This window comes from Genypterus blacodes, unplaced genomic scaffold (genome assembly GCF_046128005.1).
Source record: "Genypterus blacodes isolate CSIRO-AG114 ecotype Tasmania unplaced genomic scaffold, CSIRO-AGI_Gbla_v1 ptg000007l_1, whole genome shotgun sequence".
Taxonomy (NCBI): Eukaryota; Metazoa; Chordata; class Actinopteri; order Ophidiiformes; family Ophidiidae; genus Genypterus; species Genypterus blacodes.
In genome coordinates, this window is record NW_027466821.1 from 3,482,461 (window position 1) to 3,501,604 (window position 19,144).

The 19,144-nt window shown below is 43.5% G+C and overlaps 1 protein-coding gene across 1 annotated transcript in view; it reads left to right on the forward strand.

Moving 5' to 3' along the window:
- Positions 1-18,023, forward strand: part of cerk (ceramide kinase) — a 28,001-nt gene extending 9,978 nt beyond the window's left edge. The window contains exons 4-13 of the mRNA XM_076152041.1: positions 1,773-1,898; positions 2,537-2,603; positions 3,931-4,076; positions 7,687-7,761; positions 7,857-8,009; positions 8,924-9,029; positions 9,525-9,592; positions 11,528-11,739; positions 14,540-14,754; positions 15,610-18,023. Of these exons, the coding sequence (XP_076008156.1) occupies positions 1,773-1,898; positions 2,537-2,603; positions 3,931-4,076; positions 7,687-7,761; positions 7,857-8,009; positions 8,924-9,029; positions 9,525-9,592; positions 11,528-11,739; positions 14,540-14,754; positions 15,610-15,667 (1,226 nt within the window). The 3' untranslated portion in view covers positions 15,668-18,023. The remainder of the gene's footprint in view (positions 1-1,772; positions 1,899-2,536; positions 2,604-3,930; positions 4,077-7,686; positions 7,762-7,856; positions 8,010-8,923; positions 9,030-9,524; positions 9,593-11,527; positions 11,740-14,539; positions 14,755-15,609) is intronic.
- The last annotated feature ends 1,121 nt before the right edge of the window (positions 18,024-19,144 follow it).

Sequence of the window (19,144 nt, forward strand, 5' to 3'; positions counted from 1 at the left end):
GACTTAAGGTGTTAAACTCACACTCTGGCATTCAATAATGCTGCAGTGTGTGTGTGTGTGTGTGTGTGTGTGTGTGTGTGTGTGTGTGTGTGTGTGTGTGTGTGTGTGTGTGTGTGTGTGTGTGTGTGTGTATTAAGGTCTGAGCAGTGACCAGTGATTAACATTTGGGGAAAGTTTGGATAGGTAAAGTAAATGACAAATCCATAAAACCTTCACTGTGACATAACAGGAGACACATGTCATAATGCAATCAAAATACCATAATCTCCCTTAACTAGCAGATTTAATTAATAATTTGGTCTGATTTGCCAACTTTTCACATACACGTTCAATTTGTAGTGGACTTCTGGGTACTGCAGCATTGCAACACGCTTTAGCACTTATTTACTCTACTACTTACAAAATATATAGAATTGGGGGAATTTAAAGCATCAAAATGCCATGAGCCGTTTCCTGTTTTATTTTCTTCTCCCCTTTGTTCTCATTTCTGTTCCCTTCACTTCCTGCCCTTGTGTCTCTCCTGATTGCCTGCCCCTCCCTTATTGGATTCACCTGTGTCTAATTAGTTTCTCTTTGCCACATTGTCATCTCTTGTTCACTGTTATGTTGCATTGTGGATGACCTGGATAATTCTTTACTTGTTTGGACAATGTATGCCCTGTGTGCTGTATCTGCCTATATAATTTGTGTTAACGCTTTTCTTAAAGACTGCCTTTATGTTTTTGTCACTCTTGCTCTATCTTATTTAAATCCCTGACACAAACCCTATATATAATTTCATATAAAAACGTCTCGGACTGCCTTGAATAAGAACTCGTAGAGGACATCTCTGTAATCGGTGCGGAAGAGATAGAACAGTGGCTTGTTCTGTCTCATTAATTTTAACAGATACAAAATGTAGAGTTCCTGATTGAAAATGAACATAAAATGACTGTATTGTCATCAATCACAATTTTTGCATCATCAGAAACAGCAATGTACCCCAGTAAAGCATTATGGCGTTACATAATCGTTAAAATGTGATTACAGTATCAGCCAGGACACATTACATGTGCATTATTTTACACTTTACACGCTTGTATTATTGCAGAGTTATTACATTATTGGTGTCTGCTGCCTTAGTGTGTATGTAGCGTGTGGAAATTGGAGTGTAAAATGGTTTAACCCATTTGAGATGGTCTACTTGGCTCCGTTTTTCCAGGCAGGAAGAATCAATTCAAGAAAATTAACTGCGCTCATTGTGAAGATAAATGCAACCTGCGAGTCTTCAATACTATTACTGTCCTCCACATTTATATCGGCCATTGACGATCCATTTATGTAATCTAATGGAACTTTTGTCTTATTGCCAAACAATATCACACCCTATATTTCTCCTCGCTCATTTAACACTTGATCCCCGCGCATTCGTTTTCAATTTGAGCAGCCGCTGTAGCTCAGTTTGTTGCCCTAAATGCACTCCTCCACAACAGCCATAAACAAGCCATTTAGTATTCTCCATCGCTGCACTTTGTAGGTTTATCACCGAATGATGCAGTACCTCGGAATTGCCTCGCACTCCTCCCACAGTCCGTAGACACGCCATTTATATCAGCGGCGGCGTGTTTTCGTGACCAGTCAGTTTGACGGAGCGTTTTGAGAAACTTCTCTGGTTAATGAAAACTTCATCAACATGCTGTCAGGTGCACATTTTTAGAAAAAAAGGAAAAAAAAAAGGTAAACACTCAAGCTTTTTTTAATGACTTGTCTCACACCCCTCCCTCACTTTGCAGCCAACCGACCGAAGAGCCTGCTAGTGTACATCAATCCCTATGGGGGAAAGCGGCGTGGGAAGCGGATTTATGAGCAGAAGGTGGCTCCGCTGTTTCGTCGCGCCTCCATCTCCGCTGATATGATTGGTGGGTCCCTATCAGCGGCGAACCACGACATTTAAATAAAAAATGAGTCTTTATAGCCGACGTATAGATCTCCACTCCCGCCTTGGCCTCTCGCAGGCCCCAGAGAGGATTGCAAGGATATGATTTGGCTTATAGTATCATTAATCACACCAGCACCTTAATGGAAGCTGTGATAGTTGATAAGCTTAGGTATCCAAACACATCTATTATTCAATAAGTATGTGCTACAGCTACGCATAGTCTAGGGTATTGATGGTGCGCCGGTGTGAATACGATTCACTCTGGGACACAAGGCTTCCTGCAACTGCAGTGAATTGGAGGAAAGAATTTGTGTTGATGTTATTTGCCCGTTGAACTGTTTTTCCGTTGAAATATAGTTTGTGTAGATTTGGGACCGGGGCTCATTTTGCGGGCTGATGTACAATAGCTGAATGAGGTTGTTATGTACCGGTGCCTTTTCTTTTTCTCTTACATTAATCCATTTGACTACCTGCAATGGAAGTGTATCAGCCCAGATCCAAGAGTGCAACACTTTCTCGTCTTATGTTTGTTAGGCGGTGAGAGTGCAGCAATTATGCCTGTTCACTCCAGTTCATCTCAACTTATGCTAACACCTGCCATTTTATTTGTTTCCATAGTTACAGAGCGCGCCGATCACGCCAGGGACCATTTGAAAACTGAGGCCAATCTGGATAAATACGACGGGTGAGTGATCCGGCAAGGTAATTGCTGCTTTTACATGTAGGTAAGAGTTATTCACTGCCTCGTGATTGGTGATTGATGGAATTAACGCTCACAATGGGACGACATTTCTTAGCAGAAGCTCACAAGTGACTGAGGTCTTCTTACACACAATTGTAATTAGTGTAAATTAATGTAAAATGTATACACTGTATGAATTTATTTCATTAATTCTACATTAATTACGCCTGAGAATGAAGTATCCCTCACATAGGTTATATAAAGTATAGCATGAGAGGTAAACATAAACATATAGATTGTCTGTCACAGCAATCAACAGTTTTTGGATCAAAGTTGCTAGGTTGGTGCTGGTTATAGTCAAGCTGCTAATACACAGGGATCACACAAACAAGGCATTTGTTACAGACAAACAACATGAGATACAGTTATACATTGAAGCTGAATTTGTATACGGCCATTCTTGGATTAACACTTTAAAGCTACTCCTCCATCAAAGCAGTGACTCGGGTGGGTGGGTTTGTGGGTGAAGCATCTCTCTGAGTGCATTTGTAGTTTCAGCCATGCAAGTGACTCAACTCTATTACAATGGAGACCGCTTCTAAATTTACACATCAATGCCCAAGTTCAAGGTTTTTCAACTCGAGTCGCACATGAATGCTGCGAGCAAAAGCGGCCAGTCACTGTAAAATGGAGCTGATACTGACATAAAGGCCATCAATAACATTATAACTTTTCCCTGCCGAGTGCCTGATTGACTCAAGCATCTATTCATCAGATGCTCGGTCCAGCCGAGCAGGGTCGGAGTCCCTTATGCTCTCGCTTTGGAGTTCATGTGATTTATTGTTTCATTTTTCAGAGGTTTTTAAGATCGACTTAAAAAGTAATAACGCTGGGTGGTGCAGCGTGATGTTCCTGTGTTTTGAATGATTTCAGAGTTCGGCCTGGTTTTGTTTTTAATCAAGGATTTTGGGCAGATCGTTTTCTGTGTGAATCAGGGCTTAAACTTTGTTGCAAAATACATGCGACTGAACTCATTATGCCACAAACCATCCATGCGACTATCTGTCCTGCTGCTGGTAATGCAACAGTAATCCAACTCCTTCTGAATTATACAGTAGATGCATCTTAATTTACACAATGTAGCATAGAAGTTATGATGCCTGAAATGTACCAGAATTTGGCTTTTAGGAACAATTTCTGAGTTGGAACAAACTGCAGCAGACATCAAGTCTACATACACTGTATCTACTTTACATTTTCCATTATAACTGACTGATCAGTTACAGTTACACATGGACTAAAGATGCTAATGTGTCGTCTCTGTTTCTAGGGTGGTGTGTGTGGGTGGAGATGGTATGTTCAGTGAGATCTTGCACGGGTTGGTCAGCAGGACCCAGACTGACCACGGCGTGGACCAGAACCAACCAGAAGCTGATCTCGTGGCATGTCCATTACGCATAGGGATCATTCCTGCAGGTGAGGAACATATACACATATAGTATATCAATCACACACCAGTTCCCTCCACCAGTAGCCTCTGTAGACCCTAGCGTAATGCAGCGATGATGCATTATATTTTGCCTAAGGGGCATGACTCTCGCTGTTCCCAAACTGAACTCTTGCTCCACTTTCACCATTGCTCTCACCGCCCACACACACACAATATGACCCACAGCGGAATGCACCAAGTTCACACCGGGTTTCTGAAAGTTGTTAAAAGTCATTCTGGGAAATGTACCAAATCACTACATGTGCACAAGGGAGGTTAAAGGAAAATGAACCCCACCGAGGAACACTGTGTAGCCCAGCCGTGCTGTACAGTGGCAGATAACTCCTATACATTAACTGTACACAAACAGTTACTGCAGTGCTTTGTAATTGATGTTTCTATTGCGCACAGTCAACAAGTCCAATTCCCTTTCTGCTTTACATGTAAATAATCTGACTCCAGAAGTGCTGGAGTTTCAAAATAAAAGACTTTTATGGCCACCCGTGCGAATAAGTTATTAAAAACCTGGAAACTGCTTACTGATATTGATTCCAAATATGGAGAGCTCCAGCCCCCGACTGACCCCGGGTTGCTGAGTTACAGAAGTAAATCTCTATGGAAACAGGGCAGGGGGTGCTTGCCAAGACTATTACAGATCGTCAACATTATGAGGTGCAGTTAATCAGAAAAGACTTCATCTATGCAGCTTTATTAAGTCTCCACGACCTTTGATGCAGTGTAGATCTGTGTTTCTACCAGTGCAAAGGGTGTATCGTCGCAACGTGGGTGTGATTGATTTAGACTTTGCCAGAATTACATCATAACGATCAATATCTAAGTCAAAGTCATGGCACTGCCTTTGTGAGGTAGCAAAGTCCTCCGTTCAATGTCACGGACTAATTTATGGTGCTGTCACAAAGCGTTCACGCTGTCAGACATTTCTCTCATTCAACATTCCTGTTGATGCCATTATGGCCTGAAATTCACTTTGTTAGTTCTTACCTGACATTTTTAAGTAAGTTATTCCGATGCACAAGGTTCACCTCTACAGGAACGCATCCAGTACACAAAATACACAAGTTATGAACTGCAGTGAAAACCTCTTTCAAAGTCCTTTGCTTGTTTCATAACACAATTGGCCAATCATAGCTTGGTTTTCAGGTGTAAGGTTTGAAGACACATAACCTTAAAATGCTTGTTTTCATTCAATGTCAATTCTCAATGAGCGTTGCAGAGTAGAGCCCTCAATTACATTAAAAAATTGGATAACTGGGCATGTCGACCTAAACTATGTAGAACTCTTTGGAAAAAATGGCAATTAAATTTTTATGTATAGCATTTGCTGATGGTTCCTATTTATTAAAAAACATTTCCTACTGGATGAGAGATACTTAAGTGCAAGTGCAGTTGCAAACGATTCAAATTGTACTGATACAGACAGCAGAAAATGTCCTCTCAGTTTAGGCAGTAAAAAGCATTGTGAGTCCTTTTTTTATCCATCAAATAAAGATGATCTTACTTCAAAACTGACATTTTTGACTAGATAGTTTGAGGGAAACGGAGATAAAACCGCAGAGGATATGCATGGTGACAGCTTATGCTCTCCTCTGCCAACAGACTGGGGAGGGCGGGTAACTTAAGGGGAATAAAACATTGAGACTCTGAAGACTGTGAGTGCCACTTATATCCTTTCAAATTCATTTGACTTCTGCCGAGTAGCTTCAGAAGAGTCTGGGCGGCGTATGTCACCGTTTTCACGCTCAGCAAAATAGCTGGCAGTCCGGGCCTGTCAGGAGCAATCGTGAAAGACTTAGGATGTGATTATGAAACTTGGATGAGATGAAGCAAAGGCACGATAACTGATATTCATAGAAGGCATAAGATAGAGTGAGGGGGAGAGTGAGAGAGAGCGAGACAGAGACGGAGAGAGAGGGAGCTAGAGAGAGAGAGCGAGCTTCATACTCGTGTGTGTGTCCACCGACGAATGACGGGCCTGATCTTCTCTGTCACGCTTCTGTAAGCCAGCTCAAAACATCAGTATTCAGATTTCTCTTTCCCCCCCCTAAGCCTCTCTCTTCCTCTCTCTCTGCTCTCTTATCGATGGCACTAGGTCCATTTCACCACAGGAAGATGATCAAGCGGGGGACAGATAGGTCCGAAATGACGCCACATGGCACAGCGAGAGAGATAGAGCCTTATTACCTCTCCAGTTGACAGATTTCATGTCAGACGGAGCTTTTTCGGCGAGGCGAGGGATGCCTCTTATACCTCATTTGCTGGCTGAGGAGTGCGGATACAGCCGAGGGCCCAAAGCTCTCTGATTATTGAACTTTGCTTCAACCTTCGTCTGAATCTTCGTTCCTCTAATGAAATCAATCAGCTGGATTATTTTGAAACATATCCAACTCCAGTCAGAAACAAACCTGAGTTATGCTTCATTCCATAACTGGTTACAATGTGGGATTACTTCTCTCAAATTTCCATATTGCAAATGTACCAAGGAGGAATAAAGTAATGTATGGTATTGACCTAAGTCAAGGGAACAAGATCTTTAAGCTTAAGGCTTCATCTTCTTATATTGCAGTATTGATGTTCAAATCTATAATTTTAGGCGGGTGTAAAATAATTCTTTTTTTTTTTTTACAACATTCAAAGGGGGTTCAATGATGCAGAGCTTTTTTATCTCAACTGTTCTGCATAGTATTAAAATATTACCAAGACACAAAATAGATGCATTAGGGTTTGTATGGGTGCTGGAAATCTTCAAATGCTTTCATTTTAATGTGGTATATTCAAGGTTTTTCAAGCTGCTTGAGTTATCAATAAAGGGCTTGAAACTGCTTGAAATTAAATAGTATATTAGACTACTTGAAAACGTGCATAAAGACTGTGGTTTGATGTGTTTATTTTCCCTCCTGATTCACCTTTAATTCTCTTTTCCCTGGTGAAGACTGTGCGCAGAAGAGTGCATCTGGAACTGAGTCAGCTGAAAAGTAGACTTTATCTTCTCATGGGTGTCATGCCTGAATTTTTTAATTTTGTCTAATCCTACAATAATAAATGCTAGTACAGAATGGCTGTTGTGTGTGAAATGCTAGCTTTGTGTCTTTCCTAGATTGAGATATGGGCCGTCTCAGAAATGAAAAATCCATGGTTCCACTGATGTTTTGTCCGAATTTCTCTCCGAAGGTTCTGTTTTAGTGTTTGGTTGTTAATAACATCAAATTTTATGTGATGAATTATTTAGTTTACCACAGCCCTAAGGTGTGGGGAATGATTTGAAATGCTTGAAAAGTGCTTGAATTTCACTTTGGACAAAGTGTACAACCCCTGGAGAATGAATATCTTATAGTATTTCACCACCACCTTCCCTGGTTACATTAAAGTGGGCACATTTATGTAAACTTATGTAAGCGATTTGTAACCACTTGGTGGCAGAAGAAGTCCCAACAAAATGTCCTGGCATATTATCGACATAAAGTCGTTGTGGATGCGAATCAGTGGGGATTATTGAAAAGTGGCAGATGCTGTGAATCAATGTGAGGTCCGTAATGTGTTTCTGTTTGCATACTCATATGTTTTGTCTTTCATCCAAAGGGTCTACTGATTGTATCTGCTTTGCCACGGTGGGTACAAATGATCCAGTTACTTCAGCTTTACACATCATCGTGGGTAAGTAAATGTCACAGTTGGTTTAGCGTCATGTTGTGGTAACAAAGCAGGAAGTGGCTTAACGGCAAATTCCCCGCGGGTGTGTGTCTCAACAGGAGATTCCCAGCCAATGGACGTGTGTTCGGTGCACCACAACAACACGTTCCTGAGGTACTCCGTCTCATTGCTTGGTTACGGTTTCTACGGCGACGTATTGACTGACAGCGAGAGGAACAGATGGCTGGGACCTGCTAGATATGACCTGTCAGGTATGAGGGTCAGTTTTTTCTAAATGTGTGTGGTGCTTTTCGGGCCAAGCTGAGCCACACACTCTCACCTCTTCTTTTTACCCTCAGGCTTGTTTTAATGGAAGCTTCCTCCCTGAGCATGCTGGGGCTGCTCTGGGCCTGGACTTTGGGGGATTAGTGATAAAATCAAATACACAGCCTCAAGCTTATGGATTCAGCGCGAGCTCTTGTGATGATCACTCACACCACCAAGTTTCCGTTCCCACAGGGACCTTCACATAATGCGTCCACTTACATAACTGTACTGCACTGTTTTAATAAAGGCATCTACCATGTAATGATGTCTGCTTATTCTGATTTAAGCCTACTTAAACCGGACTAATCCTGAATCTAAAATTCAGGGACATTGTTCTATGTGGAAGTCACGTTTCACTCATTCAAAACTAAACTGATCTGAATGCTTTTTTTGCATGTTGTCATCCTTTCCTTGTGTAACATCTTGATGTGAACATGTAACTCAACTGGTAACAAGCTTTTTGGAAGGAGGCCTTATAGAGACATTACCTAAGAAGCTATTTTTCAGTCTGTGTACCAGTGATGCAGCAATGGAGGGTTTACACATAGCAAATCTGGGAACATCTCGAATTTGAGTTTTGACTTCGACGCTACTGTATAATTTGTATTACTTACTTCCTTCATTACAAGTCTCTGTGTCTTTCAAAACAACATCACAAGATCTCTTAACTTTTGGTGAATTTAATTTGAATTAGTGTTCCAGAGAAGAAGAATAGTGGTGTAATTAGTTTCGCAGATGCATCGCTTCCCTCCAGTTTATTCTTAATTGTTTGGTCAGCTATAATTAAAGGTAAATCACACAAAACAAATAAGAAGTATCGGCATGTGGTCTGTGCCTGAGAATGTGGTTTTTGTTCCAGGAGTAAAAACCTTTCTGAGCCATAACTACTACGAAGGCACCGTCTCCTTCCTCCCCTCTGAGGATGACGTGGGGACCCCGAGGGACAAGCAGCAGTGTCGATCTGGGTAAATAAAGCCAGAGCGCTGGGGCCCAGACTGATTGGAGATAGTCTGCGCTCCATTTCTCAAAGCTTTTCAGCACTCTTAAGTATTATCTGATGCGGTTCTAAAGCGGTGACGCACCTGCCAGAGCTTAAATGGGATAGTTTACGTTGTCAAGGAGCCGATCTGATTTATTGTAGACTGAGAGCCTATTCGTCCTTTCTAAAAACACTCGACTAAGAGCTTTGGCTTTTTGAGATGCTGGCAACTGATTTTGTTTGCACTTGTTAGAAGGAGTGAAAGGGGCAGAAAAGCATTAATCTGAAAAGTGCCATACTTCCTGACACCACCAGTTGACTTTAGAAAGCGATAGGATTATTCTACAAAAGGCTTTTCAGGGCTAAAGTAACTTATTCCAATGGCTCCATAATGAAACGCAATGAATTTACTCCAAATTTACTTCTACTTCTCAAGGAGGCGTTTTGATGATGATTTAACAAGTTTACTCTGATATTTCAGGTGCCACGTCTGTCAACACAAGCACAAACACCACGAGGTGTCAGAGGAGAAGGCAAAGTTGGATAACGGTAAGAGCGCCATTCCCTGCGTGCCTCATTATCCGTTTGTTTGTTTAGTTCGAGGCATTTCCACACATCCTCGACGAAGGTTCAGGAGAATGAGACAAGGACAGACGAGACAACCCTGCGTCCATTAAACTCGCATATGCACGCTCACGCACAGAAAATCAGGGGGAGATTTACTCTCCGCTCTCTTTCGCGGGCAGATTGAGTACCTGAGGTGGAATGAGTGTAAATAATAACATCATCTTCGGCTCCTCAAATTTTGCCTCATCTTCATTTTCTCTTTGGCCTGTTTTTCCTCCCCGCAGCAGGGCACAATTCTTGATGAGATTCTTGATGAGGTATTGATGAGAAAATCTAAATGGATCCAAGGGACACTGGTGTGCCACCCTCTCCCCGCCGTGCTCTGTACTGGGGCTTTCTTCGCCCATTGATTTCCAAAATCTACATCATCAACTACCGTGTATGTGGTTGATGATTTTACACCATCCCTGATGAGGAGGCGTGTCTGCGTGACTCAAAGGCGCCCGTTAAGGATCGAGCAGACCGGACTAGGCATCTGACCATTACCGGAGCAAAAACAACATTAACACATGTATCACATCGTCTCGTATGTGTAATGTGTGTGTGTGTGTGTGTTTACAGATAGCTCTCTCTAATTAGTGTCCTGCATGGATGCTAAATTCTGAGACTTTCCATCTTGGCCCCGGCAATCTGGGACTATGCTCCCCCCCCCCCCACCCGCCCCCCTGCGGACTGTGTGCGATTTGTGTGTTTCTGCATGGTCGTGTGTACACATTAAAGTGAGCAGAACTTGTTTGTGTGTGCGTGACGTGTAACAGACTCCCACTAATCAGGAAGAAATTTGGCTCCGTCGGGTGACAGGGGGTTTGCTTCACCCCAGCGCTGCCATTTGTTTTGTGCGTTTCCTCTCTCTCGTTCTCTCTATCTCTCTCTGGCCGAGGAAAACTCAGACAACTGCTAAATCAATGAGGCAAGACACACTCTCTCTGCAAATGAGCCAGCCTCTCCTTCAAAAGCAAATACTCATTTGAAAACACGACTAATGTAGATCCTACAGTCCACAGTTAGATTTGGGGGGTTTTCAGGTTGTATAATCACTGCCTCCCAATTAGTATTTCCTTCTCTTTTTTTGTGTTACTCGGCCTCGCTGGGCTTGTTATCATTGGTTCGTGTTATCACCTCTGTAAGTTTGTTTCGCGGAATGAGAAGAGAAGGTAATGAATCGCTTTGCTTTCGAGAACACGTAATTTCCCCTCTGAGGTGCTCGTAAAACAGTCAGATGCTAATTTGGACTTCTGTGATCACTTTTTACAGCTTCTTCCAATAACTATCACCCTGGTGATAGGCACTGGTGGTCCCATGGGTGTTGCTGCGCGTTTGATGCGCCCTCTGATTTTAAACAGCAGCTTATCTCAAGGGAAGAGAATTGGGATTCGTGAAGCGGATAGAACCACTGCATCTGTTATTTGAGTCTGTGTGCATTTAAACATAAAAACAGAAATAAAGCCTGCATTTACAACAATGGCAGACTTTCCGTTTTGATAAGGTTAACACACACTGCTCGGCATCAAACTCACTGTCTTGGCTCAGTGGTGAATGTACCGCTGCTCTGAGAATTCTTGCCAAGACATCTGGGCCTTAATGGACTCTCATCAGCTTCGCCGTTGTTGTGTGACCAGATTGTAACTCCACCTCATGACTCACAGAGCACATTCAAAGTACACCGTGTGATTTCAAAATGAGATTCACAGCGTCTTTTTGGGGGGTTGTCGAGGTTGCTGGTTTCAATCTGGCGACATCCGGGTGTAGAAGCCAAACTAGGGACTGAAAGCGGTCAAACGTTGTTGCTGCCGATCTTTTGCACCTCTCTTCACATGACGATATGACTCCCAACCTTGTTTTTTTGTTTCATCTCAGGTACATATGACAGCAATGGTTGGTGCGTGATTCGCGGGAAGTTCATCGCCATCAATGCGGCCAACATGAGCTGTGCGTGTCCCCGTAGTCCGAAGGGCTTGTCCCCCTCTGCGCACCTCGCCGACGGCACAACCGACCTCATCCTGGTCAGGAAGTGTTCCCGTCTGGACTTCTTCCGACACCTCCTTAGACACACCAACAAAGACGACCAGGTAGGAGTGAAGCAGTTAGGACGTGTGATCTGTCTTCAGAACATTTACATATGAAATCAAAATGGAAAGAGCGAATCGTTTCACTCAATTGGGATCCAGCTGAAGTTTCTCTTTTAAAGTTTGCAGGAGTTCACAAATGAACTACGAAAAAAAAAAAATGGCACAAAATCACATCTTGGGCCAAAAAGGCTTCTGTCAATCACACTTTCTGCAGAAGTCGTTGCTCAACATGAGGAGTTGCTCGAGCCTTGCGAAGATAGATTGAAAGCGAGTCAGTGAGTGAGCGAGCAGGAGGCAGAGTTTGCCCACTTGCTGTGCTAGCACCTCCTTTTCGCTGACTCGGCTCCTTTCCCCCCCACAACTAAGGTTCACTTCAGTTCAGATGCCTTAGCCCTTGTGCCTTCCCACGTATCATAAATAACCTTCATCCTGGTCCAGGGAGGCGCCTATAATCGCTGCATCAGGGATATGCTGTATAGGAGATGGGGCAGATTCCAGACTAATGCCCCCTCTGGACCACATTAGTTTTACCAGGGGAAGGTGATTAGCACTTCAGGACCTCAGGAATTTTAGTCCATTTAGAATGATCATAGAAGTAATTTCATCCAGCAACTCTGGTAAAAAATGCACTTGGATGTTCATGAGGTAGGGACTGAATGCGGTTCAGCACTTCCCTGGTGTCTGGAGCAAAGGCCACCAAACTAACAAGGTGTACCACATGATACATTTTATTAGCTTACATTAATAAAATGTTATAGGATCCTGCAAGGGAAGGACGCCTCCCTCGGAAAGTTTTTACCATCCAAATGATGCTCTTATCATTATTTTACAATGCAATATATTACAGAGTATCTGCAAAGTCTGCATTAAGTGAGACAAACACATACAGTATGTTCCAATAGTCCTGTATTTATTAGTGGTGTTACATGTTTACGTAACACGTAGCACCACCTGGACTGCAGATAGGAGACACCTGGGAATACAGAGACTCAGGGTTTGCATAACTGGAAATTCCATTGCTGTGACAAGCTTAAGGACAAGGGTGCCTTAAAGAGACAGTACCTAAAATCACCTGTTTTGATTGTGTTCATGACTTGGCTGGAGGAAGGGAGGTTAAATTAGTTTGGTTTTTCGATGAGCAAAGCATTGCAAAACTTTCCAACCAAACCATCATGTGGAAATAATATAATGACAATGTGTATCATACGTCCCCTTTAATGTGCGTGGGCAAAATCTAATTACCAACCTCCCTTGGTGATACTAATGTAGAAAGAGCTTAAAACGTGATTTTATGATTTGCTCATTATACTAAAATCCACACAGCCTCTCTCTCTCTCTCTGATGTCATAAATCAAAGATACAATTTGATTTATTAGCCTTTTTCCACTCCTGAAAACATGTAAGACAGGAAACGCAGCGTGCCCGTCGTGTTACAACATCAACACAAAAGGTATCATGCAGAGAATCTGGTGTTCGGGGTCGTGTTTTCTGCTTTCTTTGAAAACGCGGCGAGGAAGACGAGCCCTAGTAAAAGCTGGACTCAGAGTTCACTTAATATCGCCGTCGCTGTCCGGCCGAGCGGAGAGAAACATGGAGTGAGAAGCCACTAAACGTATTCATGGTCTTGTCAGAAAAACCTTTTAGGCGAGCGCGTCCGGCGAGAATGCAAAGCGGCCGCGGGCACATAAAGTGGCTCTGATGTGAAATAAATGGCTGTCACTCTTGTCTTTCGGGAGCGAGGAGCGGAGGGATGGAAGAGGGGGAGAGAGATGGGGAGGTGGAGGAGAGAATAGCCGAGGGATGGAGAGAAAGTGGCACTCTGCAAAGTCAAAGAAAACACCGAGCTGAACCTTTCTGTGACACCGAGTGAGATGAAAGAGGACTTTGACTCCATCATTTCTATTCATCCCTCTCTCTTTTTTTTCACCCAGTTTTTATGCATCTACCACCCATCTCACCTCTTCCCTCCTCCCCCTGTTTTTCAGTCAATCCCCCTACCTCGTTTCCTTTTCTAATTGGGGGCAACAACGTCTCACTCCATAGTTTTGCTTTTTAATATAAAGTCAGCAGGAAATCCACTTAAAGACGACTGTGGCAGTGTTTTGAAATTAACTTTTTGGGCCGCTCTGCCAGGAGTCGGTAAACTAAAATAATTACCTGCCAAGGACCATTTTACCAGCCAAAGTTATTTACATTTTTCATATAAATATGCAGCTCCACACATATGCAGTGCTTTGTGTGCAACATGAAACAGTTCTGGCGTATTGTCCTTGTTTATATGTCTGCCAGAGACGGGAGTCAGGACGTGGTCGGTGTTCATTCCCAGACACTGAATGAAGACGAAGATGCATGTAAACACTGTTTGATATGAGAAATATGAATGCGTATAGTGAAACCTCTTGGCCAAAGCAGCAACAGAGCTTTTTTTCATGTCTAAATTGGATTCTGCGAGTCTTTCTTGTTACGTTTAAGCCACTGATTAAGGCATCCATATGGAAGCATGTGGTAGGGTAGCAGCAGAAAATTAATGACTTACTAATGGTCTTTCTTTTTCAGCTTTTACTTTCCTTCCGGACTCTAATGAAAACCGTCTTTCCAAAGCAATTTTACACAGGATTTAATTTGGAGAAGCTCGCAACAAGGATGCACACCTGTATACTCCTCTCAGTCTGATGGATTGCTCATTTGGAGTGAAACTCCAGTTGCAGGGAGTGGGGTCTCAACCCGGTCGGCACCTGTTCCCTCCTTCCATCCCTTCTTCTCGCTTTCATCTCCCTCTTCCTCTCTGTCTCTCCTCCAGTTTGACCACTCCTTTGTGGAGGTCCACCGGGTGAGGAAGTTTCATTTCCAGCCCAAGCACGAGGAGACCACCTCGCTGGAGGAACTGAGTGAGACCGGAAAGAAGACCACCTTCAGCCCCATATGCTCCTCGCCCTCGACATGCAGCTACGCCGTCGCCCACAGCAACTGGAACTGCGACGGCGAAATCCTGCCCCAAGCTGCGATTCGAGTGAGGTATTAGAGCCACTTCCACACTTTTAACTCACCCTGCGATCAGATCTCTATATAGCCAGTGTGGCGCTGCTTGATGCTCCATTTATTTCATGCTCCATTGTACTTGGCCAATGATGCATGGCGCTGTAATGTTGCTAATTTAATGGCCCTCCCCATGTTAAAAGGCTACTCCCCTTTAATTAAAGCAGAAGTCCATCCTTTTATTGCCTTTTTCCTCTCTGCTAATCGTTCTTGGAATGAGCCGGCCGGAGTGCTGCGCGGATAATTAATGGTAATAGCCTACGTGAAATGGAAAAAAAGGGAACGCTGGGAGGATGGAAGAAGAAAAGGGAAAGTTTAGCTTTAGACTTGTGACCAACATTAAAAGACGTTCCTTCTTAATGGTCTAAATATTAATCGATCATCTGCATATTGGGTTGACAGTCCCTATTAGTTGCGTATTCTGGGGAAATCCAGGTGTCGTTTAGCAAACAAACACAGTTCTGTACCGAATTGTGCCTCTTCATAACTTCCACTCTGTTCCAACTCTTTACCGCGTGCTCTTCTGTATCTGTTACACGTGTCATTAAAACACTCCAACCCCATCTGTATTGTAACATCTGCTCTCAGCGGCTCTTTAAAGCTCTTTATACTTCACACACTACAAGGATCGTTTCACGTTTCTCTTTTGCGTGCCAAATCTACACACGGGGGTGCCGTTCCATTGCCTTTACATCTGCCACATGGACAGTAAAGTCTCATTGAAACGGGCAAAGTCATTAAATCGATGGTTTGTTATTCTGACTAAATGATGCATTGTGCGAGTGTGTCATGTATATGCATTTACATATGTGTGTGTGTGTGTCCTCTATGCAGTGTCCAGTGCCAGCTGATCAGTCTGTTTGCCCGCGGTATTGAGGAGCAGCAGCAGTGATGCATTTGAGGACCTTTACAGGAACCTTGCACCTGGTTGGAGACTGCAGAATTGTGGAATTGTGTCTGGAGTTTGGCAGGATTTTCTCTCAAAGAAGAAGAAATTCTGTGTTTTTCAGTCACAAGCGGTGGCACCGGCCTCTACGCTCCTTCAATTGGCCCCAAAATGAAGGCACTTTCCCAGGCTAATCCCTACCAGCATCGCCTCACGCCACATGGAGACACTCTCTGGATTAAGGAGGAAATGGGTTTAACGGCGGGACGCTCACCTCTCTCTACCAGAACCACAATGAATAGCAATACTTAGACACTTCCCTCAGCCCGGCAGTGGTGATAAAGGAAGGCTTGGTTCCTTGCAAATTTCAAAGACCCATTGTAGTCACTTTAGACTCATTGTGGAAAAAGAATTGTTACAGATCAACTTCGTAGGTGCCCAAGATGTATTGTGTCTCCTCTGTCGTCGGCCTTTCATGGATGAAGGAACACAGTTCTATTTGGGAATCCAGAAGAAAGGCTTTCAGCTTTTATTTTATCGTTGTTTAGAACCTCTATCTTTGCACTGTTAAAAGAATAGTAGATCCATAGGATAGGTCCATTTAAAGGGCTACAGACTCTGTAAAAGGATATTTCTGCCATTCAGGCCACTAATCCGCCACTGATACAAGTAATCTTCCACGTTCAAACATGACATTCTATTGTGTCTGCTGAACAGAAAGCAGTTTTAAGGTCAGAGGATAAGATGCAGTCCGGCTGGATGAGCGACACAGAGAGCTGGACTCACATTTGCGGTACAGTCGGTGGAAGGTGTTATTATCAGCATGAAGGAGAACGCAAATAGGATTTCTCCTTTACGCGGCAAACAAACACCCGAGGAGATAGAGCGCCGTCAGATGGATGAAAACGCCTGTGAAGAACACGGACAGAACTCCCAATACTGCCAGGGCCGCGTTTGCCTCGATTACATGGCACCTTTTCGATTAAACTCGGAAGAAAGTCGCGCAATCTGATGGTCCCTTTTTCCTGAACCTTTCTTCTGTGACCTGAGTGAAAGCAGATCGGAGCCAGGGCCACTAATGAAAAGCGCTTGAAAACGTTGCTAATACACTAACTGGCCCCCGGTGGCTTGTGGGTAATAAGGCAAAGTGGTTGCTAAGTGATTTGGTCCGTCTCTGCGCTGCTGCTGCGCACCTGTGGCTCTGGGCGGCGTTCGCTCCTTCTCTTAAAGCCAACCGCGGTTCAAAAGTCTGTCGACTCCGAGGACTATTCTGACTCATACATTATTATTAATATTATGACTTTTACGCCGCCCCGGAACTGGCCTCACTTAGCTGCTTTTATAGGAGGTCAAGCTGGTCTTGATGCATCGTGAGGAGGAAGGTCGACAGAGACGAAACACTGCCGCTTTAGTTTTTGTTGAGGGTAAAATATATCTGAAAATATAGCTGAGGACTTTTGTTTCTGCACAGCACCAATAAAACTGTATTAAACTGCATACATAATCATACTTTAGGGTGAGTGCGGCGTGTGAGTGTGTGTGTGAGTGTAACTTAGGTGTGTTTTCCACAATCCCATCAGGGAGGCGCCATCATTGAACTGTGTGTGTGTGGTAATGCGTTTGTGAGGGCGCCAATGTGATGAGTTGGCACGATCACAATTAGCCTCATGACTGCCATTGTGCAGATGCTCTCTCTCTCTCTCTCTCTTCCCCCCTCTCTCTGCAACTAACACCCCTGCAAACACAAGCACCTATAGATTAGAAACACAGACACACACACACACAGTTTATGTATACATGGACGCGACACTTCTCCCCATCTTTTTCTCCATCACACACCAGCACTACATATACAATTCTGACCCCTCCTCCCTTTCAATCAAGCTCTTCTGATCCTCAGTACCTCCGTCTCTCATAAAAAAGCACACACACACACACACACACAAACACACACTCCTTCATTTTTAGCACCATAAAAGCTTGCTTTACTACTTGAATCCTTTCCAACTCTGTTAATACTCGTCTTTCCATTTCACCTTCAGCACTCACTTTTAACATCTTGTAATGTTCTTTCAAAGAGTCAGTTGCTTTTAAACACACACACACACACACACACAAATGCTGATACAGAATTACACACACCAATCTCCAGATCTCCAGATCAAAGTGATTTCGAAGGCCAAAAATGTGGCCATCTCTCTGCACTTTTGTAAACTAACTCAAAAAGGGAATGTTCATTTCCCATTCGTTCATTTCACTCTCTCGGTCATCTTGCAGCGCTCTTGATGTTATTCGAGTCAAAATGTAAAACAAGCTGTGATGTGAAAAGTTTGATTTTGATTTCATAAAAATAAAGCATTTATGTAGCCGTCCTTGTCTTTTTTGTTACGTTTGAGGTTGGTTATTCTCTCTCTCTCTCTCTCTCTCTCTCTCTCTCTCTCTCTCTCTCTCTCTCTCTCTCTCTCTCTCTCTCTCTCTCTCTCTCTCTCTCTCTCTCTCTCTCTCTCTCTCTCTCTCTCTCTCTCTCTCTCTCTCTCTCTCTCTCTCTCACACACAGGTCAGTGCTTCCCCTTCTCTCGCCCTCTCCCCGTGTGAGTTGGATTTATTGTGGCGCTCTGAAGTGACTGAGATGTTTCATTACAGCACATCAGACATCAAAGGTCTCTGCTGTGATGGAGCAGCATTTCAAGCTGCGCCCATTCTGCACAGACTGACTTGTGATGCCTAAGAGCCGGGGAGCAGCACATTCTTAATAGTGCGATCACGCACTCTAATGCAAAATGACTGCAAATATCTTGAAAAGTTACAGACAATGGGACTCTCTGTTGTAATGTTTGAGGCAACTAGAGTGCTGTGCCTCCATTTGCGATCAAACTAACGGGCAGCAGAGCGTTCAAAGTTTTGATGGAGCCCTAAAAAGGAACATTTCACATCCTCCCATGGGGCCAAATAACACATCAATATTAACATCTAAATATCTAAATTGTGCTCCTCGGTGTTTCTGAACTTTAAAGACAAAATACGCTCAAATGATCCTTAAATGAAAAGTAGAATATGGAGAGAAACGTTCAGATTCTATTCAGAAACATAAGATTCATCCAAGCTACAGCTTAATTGTGAATTATTTTGTGATTTCATGTTACTTTCTTTTCATTTAAGGACTTCTAGGGCTACAAAGACAAAGTGAGGGGAAAGGGGGGGGCGTTCCTTTGTTTTCTCTCCCCCTCACTTGCTTTGCCACTTCTCTATTGATGTATTCTCCATGTGTTGGTCTGCAGCCTGCAAAGAGCCGCTATCTCGCTCACTTGCTCGCGTCCTGAAACAACACTCAACACCCCCGCTGCACTCACACACACACAAACAAGGTCTTAACAGGACATGACGGTGCAGTTGCATCCTGTAGACACTCATGTGGATTCTGTCCCTCCCTCCCTCCCTCTCATCAACACACACACACACACACACACACACACTTCAACACAC